Raw genomic sequence first — 22489 nt, 5'->3', positions numbered from 1 at the left:
CTGAACGCTCACATCCTTTTAATTATGTTTGAAATTATGAACATTGCTCAACATCATGAAAATTAAACCTTATTTTCAATAAGCAATCCTGAAAAATATTTGGGGGTGCTTAACTTTTTTCCAGGTGTATAGTAAGAAAACGAGTTCGGACTGAGAAGATACCACGAAATTCCTCTTACGGTAATATCCCTGACATTATTGTGTTTTTAATGCCTTCCATAATAATATATTCTATTCACTTCCAAAAAATTGTGAAAAGTATGTTATGCAAATTAAACAGAGAAGTGAAAACTATATTACAGTATGTTAAATGTGTACTAAATCCTAAAAAACACAATCAACTATACTAAATGTTTCATTGGGTATTTAAAAAAACAAATATTAGGTATGATAAAACCCTTTCAGGACAGATAATTCTAAAAGTATGTAAAATAAATTATTGGCTATTCTATAATATTTACTTAATTCAAGTAATGGATAAATCAAGATAGTATGTGCAATAAAAACTGGCATATATAGTACACTATGCTATAATAGTTGTCTTGTTAAAATAATTGTTTTACTTGTAACTCTTTAGGACATATATTTAAATCTAGGCTATAATACTGATGATGAAATCACATGTTCAGCCTTTCATGAGCTCATCATAGTATAGAAGTATCCGTTTATAGAAACACTATCCGCCCTAATAGCAATAACCCTAGCAACACGCCCAATAGATCCTTAATAACACAAACATAAACCTCATTTGTAGAACTCAAGTAACACAATTAAATATGTAAGTGAAAACTATAAACATATATAGTAACACTGTCCATATATAGAACATTAATAACACTGGCCACCTATAGAACCTTGGTAACAGCATCTGCCTATAGTAACAGGCCCTCTGGTATGAAAATATGATGTCACCCCTCCCTTAAGACAACAGTGTTCTCTGGTGCCACTTCGCGGAACTATGACCCTAGTGATGCGCCCTCTGATGCCTATTACAGTTATATAACCCTTAAGTGTCGACATAATTTGCTTATTACATAACATTTATTTACCTCTCAGGTGTAGGTATAATTTGATTTGCATATTGAGCAGTAGTTATGTAATATTCATGCAGTGGCTGAACAGACTCCCTAACTACTGCCTTCTGATTATGAGAAGAGGTTTGTTGGTCATGGCAACGTATCTCTCAAGAGAGCAATAGGAAGATTTCAACATTATGCAAAATGTAAGAATTCGGGCCATTAGGGAAGAGCTGAAGCCCACACTCATATTAGCTCTACAGTAATTTCAATGGAATGAAATATATGATTTAGGTTGCCCTTGCTACAATCAGTAGGAACTAGTGAGGTGAAACACCTTTTGCCTCTGTTGTTTGTGGGTTTGATGAAAGAACACTTAATTTGTTTCTTTAAGCAATTTTACTATTTAGCTAAATGGAATTACTCAGTACAAGAACAAATCATGCAGTGTCTATTGCTTAGTTTGGGAAATACAGTGGCAGGTGCCATAGAATATTTGGAACCTAATCAATTCTAGAGCTGGGAAGCCATTGTTACAGTGATGCAGACAAAACTAAAGGTTGATGATGCTTTTGAAAACTGAGATGTGTGTGTCATTAAGCTGCAATGCAGTAAAGTGTACCCCTGCATACTAGAAGTGGAATAAGAGGATAAATCTGTTTAAATTTTTAGAGAGACTCCCTAGTGAATGTTGGTGACATTAGTTGAGTTATGTCTCTAACTGAAATATTTATTTCAAACATGTTGCAGTAGTAGTTACAGTGGCTCTAACAAAGACACAGCACACAAGAGTGCTAAATGCATATTACAAAAGACTGGAACAGATGATGCCACACCCACAAGTTGCATATGGTGATCTGGTTCAGTCCAACTGGCTGCTGGCAGACTATTAAATATATATCTAACCTACCATTCTGGCTGCGCCTGTGATGTAGATAGAGTGCATTCTGATCCACAAAATGACAAAACAAATGTAATAGCTGTGGACAATTTGGTCATTTCTGGAATAGACGTTTACTTTTCCTGTGTCTATACAGGAGTGCAGTTGCTCTCAGAACAACAAGCTTGGGAAAGAAAGCAGGAGCTAAATACTTTTTGTTCACTAATTTAAATTAGTGAGTCCTGTATCAGATCTGACTACTGATCTGGGAGAAAACAGCCATTCCTCTGTTTTTCAGGTCTGGTGATTACTATGGTATCTATGGGGCAGAGTATATAGCTCGGTGTGTGCCTGCACAGTTGTAAAGTTACAGGGAAATAATGTACAGTTTTTAGTTTGTTGATATAGATTCTGCCAAAACTGTACTTAATCTTGTGGTATATCAGTCACTATTATGTAAACCACCACTTTAGCCATTAAGTATTAACTGTTTCATTGAAATGGTGATTGGCAGTTAATGGGGAAGTTTAACTTTGTATAACTGTTGATACAACTGCTAATCATGTGACAGTTTTAATAGCAGACCACAGTTCAAATATTGGTATTTTCGGTTTAGATTTCCTATAGGTGTTGTCTGTCAGTATAGACAGTGTATCACGTTAAATGGAGCTATTATTCTGAAATCATAAAATGCTAACCAAAGTATGCACAGGAGCCGTGGATTGTACGAATTTATCTCGATGACGTTGTTACAATTCTATCAAATACAAAAATAGTGTTTCGTAGTGAGCTTTAAACAAAATATGTATCACATGTATTAAATACTACCAGCTAGTGCTGAGGTTGAAGTGATACTTAAAATACTGTTGTCTCACAAGAACCAAGCGAAGATACATTCCTATTTTGGTTGGTAATCATGACAAAAATTAACAGAGATATCACCTAGGACAACAGTAAGTATGGTGCATGAAGGAGAAGTAACTGAGAAAAATTGTTCAATTAGTATTACTTCAGCTCCATTGCACTGAAAAATAAATACATAGTTTCCAACACGATATTGAAGATCGTGGATATAAACAAACCTCAGATCACCATAGTGACATTTGTAGATTACTGACTTTTTTTTTTACTGATGTATTTGTGGAACATGTTATCAACTGGGAAGAACAAACTTTACCCAGTATCGTATAGATATCAAAGATATGCATCCTGAAAATCAACTTTCCACAGGCTTTCTTGGAGTACCAGTTACATTCTCATCACTGGCTTCTTTTGGACAGAATAATTCAACCTTCAGAGAGTGCTTGATTCTTGCCAATAGTCAGTGCCTAAAAGAAAAGAGGTTCTGTTTGAATTTTAGGTAGAATTTCATTGATGCATTCCTGTTATCATGTACATTTGTTATCACATTTGGCAACTGAAAGTTTAGTTAGACGATTATATTTCAACATTAAAGAAGACTTGTATGAATGTTTCAATACGCTATATGATTTCTGTAAGATGCTAGCTATTTGGACGCGACTGATGGAACTCACATTATGTGGTTTATAGTGAGAACAGAGCCTGATTTACAATAACAATATTTTAGTGCTTGTTTGCATGTTTTATACCATAGCTGAAAATTTAAGTATGGTATCTTAATGTTTGTGTCAATTATGACTGAAATTCAAATCGTTTGATAGCTTTCATAGGTCCTGGGAAATGACTGTATATGAGGGTCGGGGGGCTCTTCTAATCATTGTTTCTCCTCTCACCCAAACAGTGGAAATTAAGCTGACATAAATGGTACTACATTCATCTAGTTTTGAAGTATACTCATCAGGGAACAGCATTATGGTATGTTGACATTGCAATCACTTGGTGACCATATGAAATGGTAAATTCAGTGATAAGAACAAAAAAAATTGATTCATACAGCTAAAGCACTGTATTTATTTTTATATTCTTTGGTAAACACAAATGGTATGAACTTAGCCTAGATTGAAAAATAGCTATTCTCATGTACTGTGTGTCAACAAATGCAAAGTTTAACTAAGTTCAAAGCTCTACTTTACTTTAACTCACACACGTAAAGATGTAAAAGCAATAAAGACAACTTTGGAAGTGGTCACTGTTATGTTCCCTGGAGTCAAGAGAGCATTCATCAGCTTTTGCGCTCATTGAAATGCCAGACAATTCTACAGTCTTTGCAACTGTTGTACAATTGTCTTTTATTTTGGAGTGCCATGTGGAGTGTTGTTTTCACAATCAAGAGAGCCAGGCGATTTACATACAAGTAGAACCATTATGTGCATGCACGTTAGTAAATTTTAGTTTTAGAGCAGTGTAGAAGATTGCTGTAGCAGAATGCGCTTTGATTTAGATGGCACTTGTGAAATATCCATAGTCTGAAAAGCTTCAAAGTATAGTTGGGATATAGATTTTTCCTAATCACCATTTTATACTAAAACATGAACTCTTGACATTTCTCAACATAGGTTGACCAGTGATGACAACATTGCTTTCTTAACACAAAAAACAGTTAACATTTTCAGTCTTACTTTACATCTCGTGTAGAGTGGAAGTGTTATAAATTTGCTCAAGCAATTATGCTTTAAGCATTATATTTTTTCTCTACAAAATCATGGGAGACAATCTAGATTTTATATTCTGATGGGTATGATCTTTCTCTTCCCGATTCTAATCTTCCATAGTATTAAACCATTAGAGGAGGAGGTTGAAGAGTAGGTGACGAAGGGTACAAGTGATAAATTCTACTAATGATTTCCCAAAATCACCTGGAGTTATATCAGAGACCATGCCTTTGTTTTTGTCATCCAGTGGTTTCAGTGCTTCATTTTCACCAATCCATATGTACCATGGGTTTCTATTAAAGGGAACCATTGAAAAACACACAAAACATGTAAGTATGCTGTTTGCTAATCCGAATGATGTTAGGAGACGTTTCTTCATAGACATGAAATCTCCGCATACCCTTGGTGGAACCATGGCCTGAACTAATTTAAGAAGTAAGTTTCCGAGTGAAAGGATGGTTTCAAAACTATACAAAAGTGATCCCAAGAAGGCCTAGTTGGCAAGAGGTGTCAAATCAACAAACCTGAAAAGGGCATAGTCACTATCTTAACCAAGAAATATCGATAGATTCTGGCAATGACCATACCACTTGAAACCATCAATGTCAATTAGATACTACCAGAATCCTGACTATTAATATGATTCAAAAGAGACGAGGCACTGGTTTCACAACTGCAAGACACAAACAATGAAGTGGGCAGTGGCATGGGAGTTTACTCTTTATTGGAAAGATTGGTGACGGAAAAGGGGTCGAGGGCGATTACGGGGTAACAAGGAACACTGTCAGATCCAAACCATATTCTCAGATACAAAAGAAGCTTGTACAGGCCATGAAGTATTCCAGCAGATGGCGTAAGAGAGGAAAAAATAATCAGTGGCCCAGAATGACCTTCTTACTAGTATTAAGTAGGCCTGCCAGAGCTCCTGTATATAAATATGAATATTTTGTACATTCTTCATTTATTTATTTTATTTCCATTTCTTACGTGTAACGTATAGAAATATCCTGTTAATATTTTTATATTGTAAATTTACCATTTTCTTTCTAAAACGTTTTATGTTTAATCATGTTTTAAAGTGTTCAAATTTAACTGTATTATAAAATGTTTTGTTTCATGTTGTGTATTATAATCACTGAGGTTTTGCGTTTCTTTTTTCTTCTGAATTTTGTGTTTTAAAAGCCTTTATTTTATTAGATTTAATTCGGTTTCAGTTCACTTACTTCACTTTGTTTTGTAATTTATTTCCATTTATTCTTTCTCATTCATTTGTTTTTGTAATTTAAATGTTCACGAGTTAAGTGTTATCCCGTGTTATATGTCTGTATCTTTTCTGTTCCCTCCTTCCACATGTCCCCCGATGGGTGAGCAGTAAGTTTAGGGATTTATAACGCAAAATCGGGGGCTCGATATCTCAAGGTGGAGATAGCAGATACCGCAATGTAACTTTGTGCTAAGATAAACACAACAAACAACCCACTTATTTATTTTTGATTGATTTAGTTTCTTTCCAAATATGTTTTTTTCTTCGTGTGTATTTATTTCATTTAAACGGTTTCCATGTCTTATTGCATCCGATAAAGGTTTTTAATATTGTATTTTGTAGTTTAAGTGCTTATATTTTATTGTATTCTGGTTATTGTAAGTAGTTTGTTATTCAATTCTTATTAGGAAAATGTTTTATATTGTACTGTATGGTTCATCTTGTGTGTTACGTCATTGTGCTGTTCCATAATGTTTACATCCACTGTAACTGAGGGTGGTTAATTTAATGTGATTTCTCCAGATCGCGTTGTGCTATTTAGTATTAAGTTTAACTTAACGTCGGCTTGAGGACGAGCCTATGAGAAAGTGTATCTTGCTTGCAGTCTTGGCAGTTTGAAGAGGAGATGCACTATAACCTTAAAGAAAATCAGTTCGTCTGTCTGAGAGAGCCAAGGCTTGCTGTGAAAATTCTGTCTTTCGTTCACTATATTCTTACTTGTTGATCATGTGTGCTGCAATTAAACCTTTCTTAATGGCTTACATTAATTATATTCGGTGTATTTCAAATCCAACTTGCTTTAAGAGGGAAACTGCTCTGCTTTTATTCTACCTTCAATATCATGTCTTATTTCATCTGCAACAAATCACCAGACTTGTTCTTTTGCATCTTGGATCCACGTTTCGATGGAGATCTAGTGACTATGATATAGATATATCCTTGAATTATCACACATGTAAGAAAAAATCCGTGTTACATTTTTCGTAAAATCATATAAAGGCGAGAATTTAACGTGAGATTGTCAATTATTTTATAACCTTCGTATTAATTACATGATCAATTGGAACCGTATAGAATATGGTTTAACTGGGTGTTGATATTGAAGATTCGCTATTTTTTACGTATGCAAGTTATTAAGTTTGCACAATAAAACACTAATATAGAAAGTTCACCATTTTAGAATTTTAGAAGCTGATAGAAATACTAATTTTTAAAAGGAATTTCGGGAGAAAATATCATACACTACGTAATTACAAGAGTGGACTGTGAACTATATATCATAGACTAAGTACAAGAGTGGTCTGTGAACTATATATCATAGACTACGTATTTACAAGAGTGGACTGTGAAGTATATATCATAGACTAAGTACAAGAGTGGTCTGTGAACTATATATGGTGATTGTCTGTCAGCTATAACATTTACTCAAACATTAAGAATAACCATTTACACGTTTATTCTTGGTTACTACTAAAAAAAACAAATGTACTATACATTTTGGGCCCGTGGGTTTGTTGTGGTGGTCAACTCGCACTATTTGATCAGATAAGAGCAGCACAAACGTTTGTGTTTTCTGCTGTTGACTTCTGCTGTTTTTCCTCAGGTATGTAAGTTCAAAATTATTTACAGCTAGCCGTTTTTCAGTATCTTTTCGCGAATATCAGAAATCAAACAATTCAAAGTAATTTACAAAGAAACTGTTGTATCTTTACAGCATTTTGATCGCTGATATACTAATATCATTCAAATTTTATTGTTGCCCTTTGGAAGTATTTCATAACATTTAATTAAAGAAAAAAGGCCCCTAAATTTGCAGGAAAAAACAAACAAAAACAATAATTTCATATTGGTTTAGACACTAGGCCCACGTCAGCTGTAGATATTTCAGCTATGACTTAACTGGTTTTAACATTGTATTTCTTTGTCGAAGTAATATGGCTTTTCAAATATTATGTTTCTTTCTCTCTAACTATTGTTTGAAAAACTACTCCGAGAAAGTTGTATAATCCTATGTGGTTAGCGATATACTTCTTAGTGGTTTATAAATTTCCGTTGTAATATTTTATGAGCAAGGAATGTATCTGTTTGATTTAGATATGTCACACAAAAATTCATCCTGTCAAGTATGCCAGCAAAAAGTGCGAAGAATTCTCCACCATCCTGAATAAATTAACGAATAACGGTGTACAAGCTCGTCATAATAATAGTAAGAATAATTTCTTTTTTTTCTTAGAAAGCAATTGATCGATATAATATGCGTTTATGTTTAATTAACTGACTGTATAATATTAATGTCTTAGTTCTGGTTAGTATTAAATTAAATGTATATAGTTTGATTAACTGGAAATATATTGGGTAATATATTACAGAATTTTGTAGTAAAGGTAATTTTATGTTAGTGTTTTCCAATATAGAAATGCAATAAAATGAACGTACACATCAAACAAATAACACATTCAGTTGAGGATAACTTAAGGTATGTATCAAAACGTAAATATCTATGACGTTAATTATGCTAAATGTTTTTTTTAATAAACTTCAGTAAATTATTTATTTAGTTCATAAAATAAGTAAATAATCCAAACATTCCGTCCCAAGACTACACTATATTGGGTCAGATAATGTCGCACTATTGCTGTGCCCATTAAGTCCTCAAGGTATACTATTGTATGTAAAACGTTCCTGTTTCTCCTGATTACATCTGTATATTATTGTTTGTTGTATAGGCAGCGGCCTATGTGAACAGCAGACAACAGTCAGAGAAAATCATTCCTAGAATATCGCGCGTGTTCTTAATATCTTTGTAGCTAAGCAGTGTCCTAGATGACAAATGTAGGGTATAGATAAAGAAAAGCATTCTGAGATATTGTACGTGCTGAATAGATTCGTAAATAAAATTGTTTTTACTATTTTAGTTTTAACATATAGCATATATAGAATTATTGCAATAAAAGCAAACTATTTTATATACTTATAAAATGTAAGGATTATAGCCCCTACTTTTAAATGGAAATTAAGTGTGACGCCAATAACTGTCCAACAGCAATCAAAATGACAGTATCTAGTAGGGTTGACTTTTTCTGAACAAAGGTTTTCGAATTGGTTTGTTATGAAGTATACAATTGATCTTGTATCATCTATCTAACTCATTCCACCTGATGGCGAATACTTTAATCAATATATATTACTTAAAAAAATTAAATTTACTAAAATAACATTGGAAGCTTCACTTTTTTCATGTCCAATATAATTTAAGTATAATTTCGAGTGTAATACTTATTAATAATATTCGTATCTCTTAACATACAAAATTACAGACTCTCTCTCTCTCTAGATATCTTCAAATGTTCTCATCTACTAACATTCTCAATACAAACATTTTTATGGTAAACGAAGGGAACTGCTTCACCTGCTTACTAACTATAATATACGTTATAGGTCTGGCGTGGCCCAGTGGTTATCATGCCGGACTGTGAACTAAAGAGTTCATAGTTTGTTTCTCATTGCAGCAAAATTGTTCTCCTTAATGAAATTCCAATAATCAATTAAAATAACAAAAAAATTTTGTTGGGTGCTGTTAACTTAACTGCCTTACGTCTTAGTCTGTCAGATACCCTTTGAGTAGCTATGCACAACTATCCAAAACAAACACTAAATATACTTTTTACACAAAGGGTTGAGTAAGTTATATTATACTGATTTTGAATATGCAAAGAATCAAGTAACGTAACAACCACAGCAGATATGAAATTGCGATGGAACGGCATGTATCAACAGGATATGTTGACATAGTTTGCCGTTTCATAGGTAGCATGATGCCGCCAAAAATGTATCGTTGTTGGGAACGATATGTAACAGCTCTTTCCAATGCAAAATCTCAGTACATTCAGATCATAGAAAGTTGTTCAGATCGGGGATCTTGAATTTAAAGTAAAAAAATATACACTTTACTTGATGGCATTGGAAACCAAAAATAATATAGACCAAATAGAGATACCAAGAACATCCAGAAAGAAACCTGCAACAAGTCGTATTTCAGATATGAATTAAGTGGCTATTTTTTGATAGATGAGAATCGACAAACGTAAAGGTCAATGTCAGAAGCCATCTATGTAGTCCATGTAACAGTATACACCATCCATGTAGCCCATGTAACAGTATGCACCATCCATGTAGCCCATGTAACAGTATGCACCATCCATGTAGTCCATTTAACAGTATGCACCATCCATATAGCCCATGTAACAGTATGCACCATCCATATAGCCCATGTAACAGTATGCAACATCCATGTAGCCCATGTAACAGTATGCAACATTAGAAAAGTGACACAAGCCGCGTTATGCAAGAGTCTTCTATAATATGTCCATTCAACTGTCGCATACCTCGTGAAGCTAAAAACTGAAACATGTATTCATGCTATTCAATAGGACAACATACCGGTTAAGTTACCAGACGCAGTACATATGAATTTATATGCGATCAAACTTTTAAAAATGGTCACTAAGAAACCGTCCTCGTATGCTAGTTTCATATAGATAGCAGTCAAGAAGGAGCGACGTGCTTTGCGATGGAATCAATTGCAATTGAAACTGCGCTGCAAAGCTCTTGTCAAGATGCACAGACATCAAATAGAACACTAGACATGGAAACGTAGACTGTAACAACGTGGTTGGGCTTTAAAATAATTTTATTATAACGTATTCAACCTCTTTAGAATCTGTTCTCAAATACAATGGTATGAAATACACTGTAAATGAAGTACAGTGAGTTGACTGATTTTTTAGATGATTAAATTGTCTTAAGATATTTCCATTATTATACAGTAAACTAAGAGACAGGGAAGTACAGAATTGTTATTGATCTCAACTCGAAGTATTACGTAAGTCACTTAATTAAACTCTTGTACTGAAAAATCTCTTGAGCTTTGTTCCATTTTAAGTTTTTTTATTTTTTATAATTCTTTTAACAGACATAAAGTGGCAAGCATGTGCAATATTTTGCAAACAAACAACAGGAACCTGGTACACTCCTTCGTTTGAACTTAACAACATGGATATTGACACGTTTTTCCCTGAGGGAACATGGTGTCATAACGACGGTACTCATGATTATTTCTGTCAAAATCGAGAATGTAAGCCCTCCGTCAGAGGACGCTCCCTCTTCCAAGAAGAAGAAGCTAGTGAATTTGAAATCCCAGTTACAGACAATGTTAACTCTTTTTATGAGATCGAAGATAACGATGACTATGTAGATTTTCAAGATAACAATTCAACTATCCCTCCCATGACTACTGGCAGTCTCTGACTGACGGCAGAAATATTCAATTGATCGCTGTGCTGAAATATGTATTATTTGAATATTACGGGAAATGGCAAACAGAACGAAACTGTAATTTATTGCTTATTTTTTTGTTGAATAAATTTTTGAATGGCAAATTGGATTAAATATACTATTATATATAAACACACGAACACATCATGAATAACAGTGACAACGTGTCAGGGAACGCCACCTTACAAACGCACTTTGACTAATAATAACATGAACGTGGTTAAATTCGTTCAGGCTTATAAGCACAAGAACACTTCGTAAATAATAGTGACAACATGATAATAAGATATCCAGAGAGTTAATCACATCTGAATGATATATTCTGTCCCATGTTAACCTAGAAACTACTTTCTCTATCGTCCATCCTACTCAGTTCAGTCTGATAGTCATGATTACACCACAATATGAACACCTGAATACACCATGAATAACAATGGCAATATGTCAGGGAACGCTACCTTGTTCCTTATCAAAACCTATTTCATTTTAGTGTATCTTCAACATGAAACAAGTAAAGAGAATTGAACATACGAGACAAAAAATATGTTTATGCTTGAAATAGTTTTCCTATTTATTTCATAGTTTTTTTTTCTTTAAAAACAATTTCGGTAAATATAATCAACACGTTAATTTAAATAATAGGAATGGCATGTGTATAACCAAGGTTCGCTGTTAGGTCAATAACATATTTTTTGAAATATTTTTTTTTATTTGTAAAGTACAGTTTAAATGTTATTGGCATATATATATATAGTTATGATGTACAATTTGAATCAAAATTCAATGTATTTTATTTGCTTCAAGAATATATAAATCATTAATGGATGTGTGATTCAAACCCTATTTCCTCAAGTTTTGTTCTTGGTTTGTTGGCACAAAGCTACAGAATGGGCTATTTGTGCTTTTCCCACCGCAGGTATCGAAACCCGATATTTAGCGTTATAATCCTTCAGGCTAACCGCTGACTCACCGGAGGGCTTTCCTAAAGGTATCACAGTAATAACTAAAATGTATTTACCCAGTTATCACCTAATATAATAGTGTCAGGGGTGTAGAGATCAAAGAATTTTAATATTTTCAAAGTATAGTTTATTTCTAATTCTTTACCCAATTTTTTTAAGTGTGAGCACTTGTACTGAAGAATATAGAGTTTTCAGTATGGTTAGTTGAGTAATTACATCTGTTTTAGGAAACAGTGGAATTACTCTCATAAAAGTAGAAATCTGAAACTTATTTTAGACACTTTTTGTTATTACCTTCAACATCTTACAGTTTTATAAAATATAACAATCACGTTTACATGAGATTAAGAACCTTTTGATTGTTTCTTTTTGCAGCTATTTTGTATCCTAAATGGTTTTCATAAAGTTAAAAAAGTAGAAATAGTTGTTCTTTGTTTGGATGATGTTATGTGGTTCATGTAAACCAATAAATAAACTGTTTAAGGATGTTGTAACAATCTTTTAAACTCCTTGTTCTGTAATTAGAAAAAAAAGATCATCTATAATTAAAACTTCTAGACTCTTAACAACATGATAATATTTTAATTATGTAAACTTGTTTTATTGTCTAAAGAGCATAACACACCAGATTCAATGGTAAGAAATGCGAACTAATCATTATAAATCAACAAAATTTATTATTTTGTTTTCAATTAGGTAAAATATATTAATATACAAAGTTGTTACAATATACCACAACTCAAACCTTTTTCAATACAAAATAGAAATATAATTAAAATATACTTTTATCAAAACAGTTTTGACGCCACACTGATGCCTTGCATCTAATGGACCTTGCTCTTCAGGATTTGTGGTCAGGAACAGTTTGATGCACATCAAGTTTTTGTTATTATAGTTTTAATAGAGTTAAATATGCTAGTGAATTAAAACAAGTAGAACCTATCCAGTAGCATGAGAGATCATGCATACATAGGCCGTGCTACTGTTCTGTGGACATCTAGCCGAAACTTGCTACATACCACACGAGACATACGTTTATATGTATTTATGTAACGTACAGTATTAAATTCGATTAATTCAGTATATATTTAACTTATTTAAAGTATCGGTAGATTTAGTATATAACATTACATTTCTTAAATACTACAAATTACCTTGGCCAAATGTAATAAACATGATACATGAAACTTTGCATGTAACAATTCTACATGTACTTTGTTGTTTAGTACTTCCCTGAGCAGGTTCAACCTCCACATGTGTCCTTGGTTAAAGAGAAGATGTCCATATGTTGACTTAACAGAATAGTCATGGAAACGTTTTGCGGTTTGAATGTCACTCATGGTTGTTTCTAATTACAGTTTTAATGAAGATTTTTAGCAACCCTTCTGATAGAGGTTATTAAATAATAAGTAACTGTTCATTTTCTGTTGAAACAGCAAAAACAAAAGAAAGAGATACACGTATATGATATTTAATCTACTTCCAAATCAAGGCGATAAACTTGTTTGACCTTTGTGCTTTATCTACTTTAAATCTCTCAATCTTTCTATTTACCACCAAGTAATTAATAAGTAACTTATATATATAATTTATATTATGATAAGCCACTTGCAAAATATTAAACTTGTCGTAACTAAAATGTTATCTGCAATGTGTTTGTCCAACTAGGTCCTTGTGTTGAGCTATAGCATCGTGCTTACAATCAGCTATTCCAAGAAAGTTTATATAAACAGTAAACCTAACCAGTTTTCTCACTATTCATCTATCAATGCCATTAATACAAGTGGGGAATAGTAATGGTTCTAGCACAGACCCCTGAATTATCCCACTTGTAATATTAGTACAGTTAGACTAAACTCCATTAATAATTACTTTTTACTCCTATTACTGAGCCATCTTCTATCCATTTAACAAACGTATCTCATACTCTAACTATATTGTGGCATCATAGTTAAATGCTTCTTGAAAATCCAAGTAAACCCAAACCACTCCTTTATCTTCATCTAGATAAGAAGTAATATCATGAAAAAAGTAAAAGGTTAATAAGATAGATCTTTCCTTTGTAATTCCACATTGGTTGTCTAACAAAATATTGAGCTTCATAAAATAATCCTGAAAGTATATTTTATCACACTTACTAAAGCTTTCACCATCCCTGAAGTAAACATGAATGGCCTAGAACTTACGTACCTGAACTAAATGGTTAGTTCTATCCCTAGTCATTTAAAGTTCAGAAAATGCTGCTACTTTAGAGAACGTCGTAAAGAGTTTACACAACAAAAGCGTTGAATCCTTGCTGGTCGACGGCTCTATCGACGTGTTAACAGATCAAATGTGGACTCCTAGAATATCGCTGTTACATTTGAATGAATGAGTCTTTTGCTAACTATCAATAATTTTGTGTCTTTTCTCACTCAATGCTACAAGTGTCAACGATTTAAACATACCGCTTCTAAGTTTGTTACTTGTCTTGAGTCCAAAGTGCTTATGTCAGTCTTACTTTATCTTGTTTGGGAGCTGACCTGTGGATGTTTAAAGTTCAGAAAATGCTGCTACTTTAGAGAACGTCGTAAAGAGTTTACACAACAAAGGCGTTGAATCCTTGCTGATCGACGGCTCTATCGACGTGTTAACAGATCAAATGTGGACTCCTAGAATATCGCTGTTACATTTGAATGAATGAGTCTTTTGCTAACTATCAATAATTTTGTGTCTTTTCTCACTCAATGCTACAAGTGTCAACGATTTAAACATACTGCTTCTAACTGCATGGGAAGCTTTTACCGTTCTAAATCTAGTATACCTAATCAGCATTCACAGTGTACCAAAGTTAATACTCATTGTGCACATTGTGACAATCTCCCACCATGCAGGATAATATTAGTATCCAAAGTGCTTACAGCCATATGAAATAAAACAAATTAAGATTGTTAATAATATCATTAGTACAGAATCCAGGAAGCTTCATCATTTCCTCTCCTCATTCATCATTAAATCAACCCACTTATTCTCAAGTCAAATTAAGTAACCTTCCAACATCTTGTTTCCTAGGTATATCATCCTTTTCTTTCCTTTGTTCAGACTTGGTTTGGGGATGCTGCTCCATTATTAAAGATCTTGAGTATCTTAGAACCTGTTAGTTAAATTTTACCTTGTATAGAATAATATTAGCAACAGTATCTCATGTCAGTCATGTAAACCCGTACCTGAAACTAGTTATGATTTTCTCCTTGGATGTCCTACCTCATCATACTTCTTACTATATCTTGTCTTAGTGTTTAGCAGCTTATGGTGTACCATTCTTCCTGAAATCTATATAAAACTTAACACTTCATTATCAGTTTTCTGTTGTCTCTGTACTACTTCAATTTTTTAAGGTATTCCTGCTTGACTCATTCTAATTTTTATTCTTTGCTTAATAGCCTCTTAAACGTGTGATCATTCAATGGCGGAATATCTGTGCTTTACTCGTTATAATATAATAATATAATGATCTTTCGTATAGATAGTGATCTTCATTGTCTGAAGAGAATAATTTGCCAGCTAGCCCTAGTTCTGATAAAGCTTCTGCTGTTCTTATTTCTTTGTTTGTATATTGTGTTTGTTCTATTTTAAACCTTAAGCTACTCTTTCTGCTTTATCTTTATTTTTTGGGGATTGCCTGTGTTTTATAAATCTGCTAATTGATACTCTTCTTTTAGTATAGACATCTTCCTTAACTCTTCTTAATTCTCTAGTTTTTGAATATCAGATAAATTTTATGATGATAATGTCTTCAACGTGGTCTTCTTCTGAATCCATTGTTAGTTTCTATCCTACATTCTATGATGTGGCTCATTTTGAATCTTTCTTCTATTCATCTGAATATTTTAATAATGATATAAAACAAAGACTTTGCATTGGCTCCCACTTGTTTAAGGCCCGTCATGGCCAGATGGTTCATTTATACCTTTTCTGAAAAAAGGAGCATCAGCTTTAGGTAATCAAGCAGTTACGTCAGGTATAAGTTTATCATCAGATGTCATACAAGGAAAACCTTTTGTTGATGCCAGAAAAAAAAAAAGTGCAAAATAAGGAGTTCAAGAGTTCACCCGATATCTCAAAGAGATTACTGTACCTAATAAAGAAAGAGACACAAAAGCCCCACATTCAGAATCATTAGAACCAAGAGACAGAGAACATTGAGCCTTAATATTTTTGACAAGTAATCATGTCCTTTCTACCTCATGAAAAGTCCTGTCAGTGTGCAAAGTCGTAGCTAGATTTATTATCTCTCCCTTCTACACAAACAATTATTGAAGAGGGTCAATTGACAGACTGTTATCCTCTTTCATCAGTGACTGACAGTGGGCCCATCGAATGTTCTATATCATAATCGGGAGATTAATACATAGATCCCGCATAATCATATCTATATGTGAAGGTAAACGTTGTTGAAAATGATGGGATGGGCTTAAAAGAAAGATGAAGATAAGTATTCTTCTTTCAATCTGTTTATTCATTCTCTATTTTCTCAAGCTGATGTACAACTGAATGACAAACTCATTTCTTTATCTTAAAATATTTATGCTTATAAGGCGTACCTAGAAATACTACTGAGTAATAATGGAAGGCCATCTAACTACGTTTATGTGGGTAAAGAACACGGCAGATAGTTTGATATTAACTACTTTAACGATAAACATAATGACTGAATCAAAGACAATTGCATAAATACCCGATGTAGTCAAACTGTCGAAATGATCAGCCATTTACATTTACTGGCATGGCAGGTGGCTAGGGTGCTCAGCTCGCAACCTGAGGGTCGTGGGTTCGAATACCCACCCCACCAAACATGTTCGCCCTTTCAGCCATGGGGGCGTTATAATGTGCGGTCAATTCCACTATTCGTTTGTAAAAAAGCAGCCCAAGAGTTGGCGGTGGGTGGTGATGACTAGCTACCTTCCCTCTAGTCTTTCACTGCTAAATTAGGGACGGCTAGCGCAGATAGCTCTCGTGTAGGTTTGCGTGAAATTCAAAACAAACAAACCTACTGGCTCAGTTTCTATATCCTCATGGCTCTTATGTCTTTTGTGCCTTTAACACTTTGGTCCACCATGCTTTGTTACAACACTCACATCAATTTTTTATATGACCTTAAAAGAGTTTCTTCCTCATTGTTTGTCTTTGCAAGATTTCATCTGCACTATTCTTTCATTCAGGAGAATCATCCTAGCAGGAGATGTTTGTGTTTTAACACTTTGTCCTATTTCTGGAAGTCATTCCTTTCGAGCGACTCGTCTATTTCTACTTAATTCTTTTGACACAACTGAGTGGCCAAAAATAGACATAAGTAAAGTGGTGTTTTCGAACCATACATTTACTCTCCTCTGTTTCAGAAGAATATTCAACATAGACTGTTGGGGATCATTTAAAGCTCTGTTTAAGGTTATATAATTATAACTGTTGGTTCGTTACTCCTATGTCGTTTTATATCCCTTCCATTCTATTCATGTATAATCTCTGGATCAGGAAGTCTTAACTTTCCTTCTGACAGGAGCCGTCAAAATCATTTGTCAGGAAATTAGCAGCATTGGCCTGTGTCAACTCAGCTTTTCATGAATTCACCTCATTTTAAATAATGTAGTTTGGAAAGTTTCTTCACAATTGCCATTGGAAACTGGTGGTGTACATATAAGATGCTTATATTCACATCCTTATTCATCTGCCAACCCATGTTTTCTTATGATAGGTAGTTTAATCACCCCCAAATTTCTTCTATAGAATACCCTAGCATATATTTGTCATATCCATTTATTAACATACTTTTTTATCTATACACTAACAGTTGGTTTATTCTGACCTTTTCGCATAGTCAGCATCTTACTCACCTTCAGTTGATCACCTAGTTGACTGTATCACTGGGTGGCTCATCTATAACCCCACTTTCATAGTATAAACACAGTATTTGGTATATCTGGAGTTCAAAGTATATTTTCCCTTCTCCCATGACATTGCAAGACATTCCCTTGGTGTGCACTAATATGCAACATCTCAAATGGGATCTTGCTTCTCAGTGACATCTTTCTTCAATAATGTTGTTTCAGAAATTTTCCCTCTCTACCCCACTACTTTCAATCACCTAACATTTATTTAAAATAGATTGTTTACTTCTGCAGGTTAATTCTTCACCCATATCACACATATATGCACCTATTCACATAGGCTTCTCTCAAGGGCTGTGTAACTTTCTTGGGAGAACATCATCCTTCAGATTACTGGTCTCTTTCATTGTGCTTATCAAGAGGTCCTTCCCTTGCTACAGCATCTGTGTGTTTTAATTCACATTGATAATTTTCCAGGATAACATATATCAACAATTAAATGAGAACGTAATTTTTCAGCCTTTTATTTGCTGCAGTCTCTCTTCATCGTTAACTTCATCATATCAAACATATTTCTGAAACTTTCATGTACCAGATGTTAGGAACATTCTTCCAAATTTTCTTTCAAAGAATCGTCAACCTAACAAGTGGACCCTTTACCTTCATATTTTCAATGGTTGTGTCAACAGCTTGATTGTCCGATGATTGATGCATTTATAATAGTAACAAATAATCTTCTTCGTTTTACTGATACCTAGATCCAGACCCCTCTTTTGTAGTAGTGGATTATTTGAACAAATAATAAGATATTTTTTTCTCTATGCCTATTTTTCTTTTCAGCTTGTTTCTTGGTTACTGACTAAGATAATCTCATCAAATAGTCAAATTATACTTATTGTCCACACTGGCCAGCTCAACTATAGTTTTAACTATTACATCATTTATCTCAAAGGGATCCCATTTTGCTCAACTCTGTAAACATCTATGCTAACCTTAAATGTCCATCTTCCACACTGACATTCATTCTTTGGAACTTCTTAGTTGGCTCTTATGTGGCCCATTATTAGATAAGCCAGATTCTCTTTTCAAGTAGCCAAAATGTTGTCACAATTTAGCAGATGTTCTTCACTAGCCGTCTATCAGCTATTTTCAAAAGATAGTGCCTTAGAAATCATATTTCCTGTTTTTCTCCACATCTTCATTACTTCATTTTTCATGTTCTTATTTCATGATTGTGGCTTAACGGCTTCTTTAATTATAAACTACGGAGATTCCCTGTCTGCCACCCTTAGATGACAGAAGTAATCTTCCACTATTATCCTCACGTTCCAGATCTTTTTGAACTCCACACTCCATTTTCTAGATATTCTACTCAGTTGGAGTTGGATCCTGTCTTATGATGTCTTGATTTCCTCCTCCTTTTGAATCTTCAAATACTTACTACTCTATCTTTCACTTTACAGCTAGGAGAAGATCTGACATTTAGATCTTTGATGCTTCTCATACTCTTTATGTTTCGAAGAAGGCTATATACTTACATTCTAATAGAGCTTTCCTACAAGGGCTTTTGCTGTGAGAGAAGTTGACTATTGTTTTTCACCAGTTATGTTACCTATCCTGACTGACCTAAATTATCATTCATTAGAATGGTTTCTATATTCTGTTAGGACCATTCATTGCTATATTGCATGAAAGGAACATTCCAGAGGGAGTTGAAATAGGTTGTGTAAATCTCATGACGAATTTCACTTGAAGAATCTTGATCGATTCACATTAACGATTAGACTTCTAAATCTGATCTAACGGGGCTATTAATATGTATATGAACACCTATGCCCCCAGTAGCACAGCGGTATGTCTGCGGACTTACAACGCTACAATCCGGGTTTCAATACCCGTGGTGGGTAGAGCACAGATAGCCCATTGTGTAGCTTTGTGCTTAACTTAAAACAAACAAACAAAATGAACACCTATAGAGTTAATTTCATGTTGCATCTCATCAAGTTCACCATTTGAAAATGTATTTCGCTTTTTTGGTCTTACATACTGGCATGTGGATGTATCGAAATACTTTTGTTTAATCTGATCTTTATCAGATTTTTGTTTCTTCTGGTTAATGATTCTATATGTCATATCTGGTTATTCTCCTATCCAGAACTAATTCATAGCAGACGAGGTATTTTCTATTCAATGCTTACTTAATACTTGGGACAACCATATTCTGTGCATAGTGACATAAGCATTTTCTTTCATACCCTACACTCACTTATACCAATTTAAAGGATGTTTGGAATCTGAATTATTTAAAAATACATACAGTTTCTCATTTTCTTCATATCAAGACAAAATCACACCCTTTGCACTTATGCTCCATGAAATGGACAGAAGCAGGTGCCATCCGGTGGCTGATGATGCCTTGGTAAATATCTTTAATACCTTTTCAAGCACAAGTCATTACGTAGCATTAGATATTGAGGCAGGATGTCCATTCTCAGTAGATTTCTTAACTATAACCAGGATGAGAGCTGTCTATGTCAGTGTGTCTTAACCTTTTTGAATCCACTGAACTCTTCTGGCGACAAATGTGTGTCACGAAACCCTTCACAGCGTTGTTTACAAAAAACATTACTGTAATACTATATTTATAATTCCAGACAAAGCATAAGCATCTATATACCAACACACACATATACATGCAAAGCATGAAAAATTTCTCGAACCAATTACTTGAACATACACGCACGAGAAACGTGCTCTTTCAAATAATAAATGTTTACATAAGTCAAGCAACTGTTTGTACCTAGTTTCGCTCACTAATTGAAAACAATGCAGTGACTTGTTGTTATGTTGTGTCGTTATGAAATCCGCTATATTAATAAAGAAATATGATGTCATTGGATTGCAACCATGTGACAAGTATGTATTTATGCGTTAGAATATGCGGAACTCTTGCACTCCGCGGAACGCTGCGGAACTCTTGGATGTCTGTCGAGGAACCCCAGTTGAGAAACATTGATCTACGTTGTTGTTTTATTTTGTATGTGTGTTTGTGTGATTTCTCTCTCTGATATCCTAAAGTTTTTTATTCTGATCTTTCAGACACTTTGTGTTTACATTTCATTTTTTCTGAGCTAATTTTGTCAGTTTTGCGTGTCATTGACCTTTTCACATATTGATGTAGAGGAGCTACAAAGTCTGGAATATGTTCATTCATAATATGTGACTAGGCTGCTTCTCTGAGAATCTTCCACAACAAGAGCAGAACACAATATTTCTCCTATATGTTTATACCATTACCTGTGTTCTCATCATCTACTTGTCTAATTTACCCACAATTTGTATGAATGGAGGTCTTCAATGGCAAATGGGTACACTGCTGAGAACATCATTTATTTTTAAGTGTCCTTATGTCCACTCTTTAATTTATAGTGCTTGTTTGCTTCATTCATTCTCCTTTGAATCCAGTTGAATTCCTGTCAGTTGATGAATTAAGGTTTGAATAAAATCATTTAAACTGAACAGTGCTATACAATGGCTAATAATCACAAGCTTGTAAGTTTCACTCAGTACTTACTGGCTACTTATGTAGAGATTTTTGTATGATAATATGAATTCATCACTACTTTGTTTCTGTAGGTTTTGTCATACATTTATCATACTTAATTTTTTGCACATTTTTTTATTACTTGCAAAATTGAGTGTATTGGGATAATATTTTATATCTGGCGCCTTGTAACAAATTCGTGATGATAAAATTATCAATAATATAAAAAGCAAGGAAGAAAACTTTAAAATAATTAACTTTCTGTGTTTATTCTCGAGGTCTAAATCGAATTTATACTTGTGATTTAGTTTATCAGATATAGGATACCAACAAGGTATTCAAGTACACTGATTTACAACAGGTGAGCTATAAATAGTCCATAATAAGCAGCTGGTGCAGTAATTGCTTTGCAAAGAATAAATCAAATACAAACAGAAAAAATCTTCTATTTGTATTTAATGGAAAATATATTAAGACTATCTGCCACAGTCCCGAACTTTGAACTACTGACCAGAGGGAAGACAGCAAGTGAGTAGAAGAACTTTATCTCTAACTATCCGCCATGAAGTATTGACAGCCAATCTTATAATTTAAAGTGCAGGAAATATTTTGTTATATCGCACGTATTTGAACCAACTCACTCGTTCCGAAAGGTAGAATAAGAAAGTGACTCACGTATGTGTTTAAAACAAAGAATAATGGAAATGTTTATTCTCAAAAACAAAGAAAGAAATGTATTCTTACTAAAGTAGTCAGCTTTTGTGCTGTAGCTACAAATAAAAATGTTTACAATAGAAAAATAAAGTAAGAATAATGACATATTGTAGTGTTAAGTCAGAGTCCCATTTCATAGTGTGACATCACACAATTTTAGTTTACTTACATCAATAATCAATCTAATTATAGACTTCAAGTGAAATCAACCTTTGTAGTACAAGCATTTCTACCATCCCTTAATCCTGTACCCCATGGGAATAACTGCAGTAAAACAGGATCAAGCGAGTGTGAGTGTTTACACAATACAGAGCTATCATTGTTGTCTACAACATTTG

General features: G+C 33.8%; 1 protein-coding gene across 1 annotated transcript in view; it reads left to right on the top strand.

The window, feature by feature from the left end:
* LOC106459230 (A disintegrin and metalloproteinase with thrombospondin motifs 7-like) overlaps positions 1–11143 on the top strand; it is an 83227-nt gene extending 72084 nt beyond the window's left edge. Inside the window, exons 12-13 of the mRNA XM_022385678.1 lie at positions 7828–7939; positions 10706–11143. Of these exons, the coding sequence (XP_022241386.1) occupies positions 7828–7939; positions 10706–11040 (447 nt within the window). The 3' untranslated portion in view covers positions 11041–11143. The remainder of the gene's footprint in view (positions 1–7827; positions 7940–10705) is intronic.
* The last annotated feature ends 11346 nt before the right edge of the window (positions 11144–22489 follow it).

The sequence above is a fragment of the Limulus polyphemus genome, unplaced genomic scaffold (genome assembly GCF_000517525.1).
Source record: "Limulus polyphemus unplaced genomic scaffold, Limulus_polyphemus-2.1.2 Scaffold579, whole genome shotgun sequence".
Lineage (NCBI taxonomy): Eukaryota > Metazoa > Arthropoda > Merostomata > Xiphosura > Limulidae > Limulus > Limulus polyphemus.
Note: the sequence above shows the minus strand (reverse complement) of the source record. Positions and strands in the feature narration are given on the sequence as shown.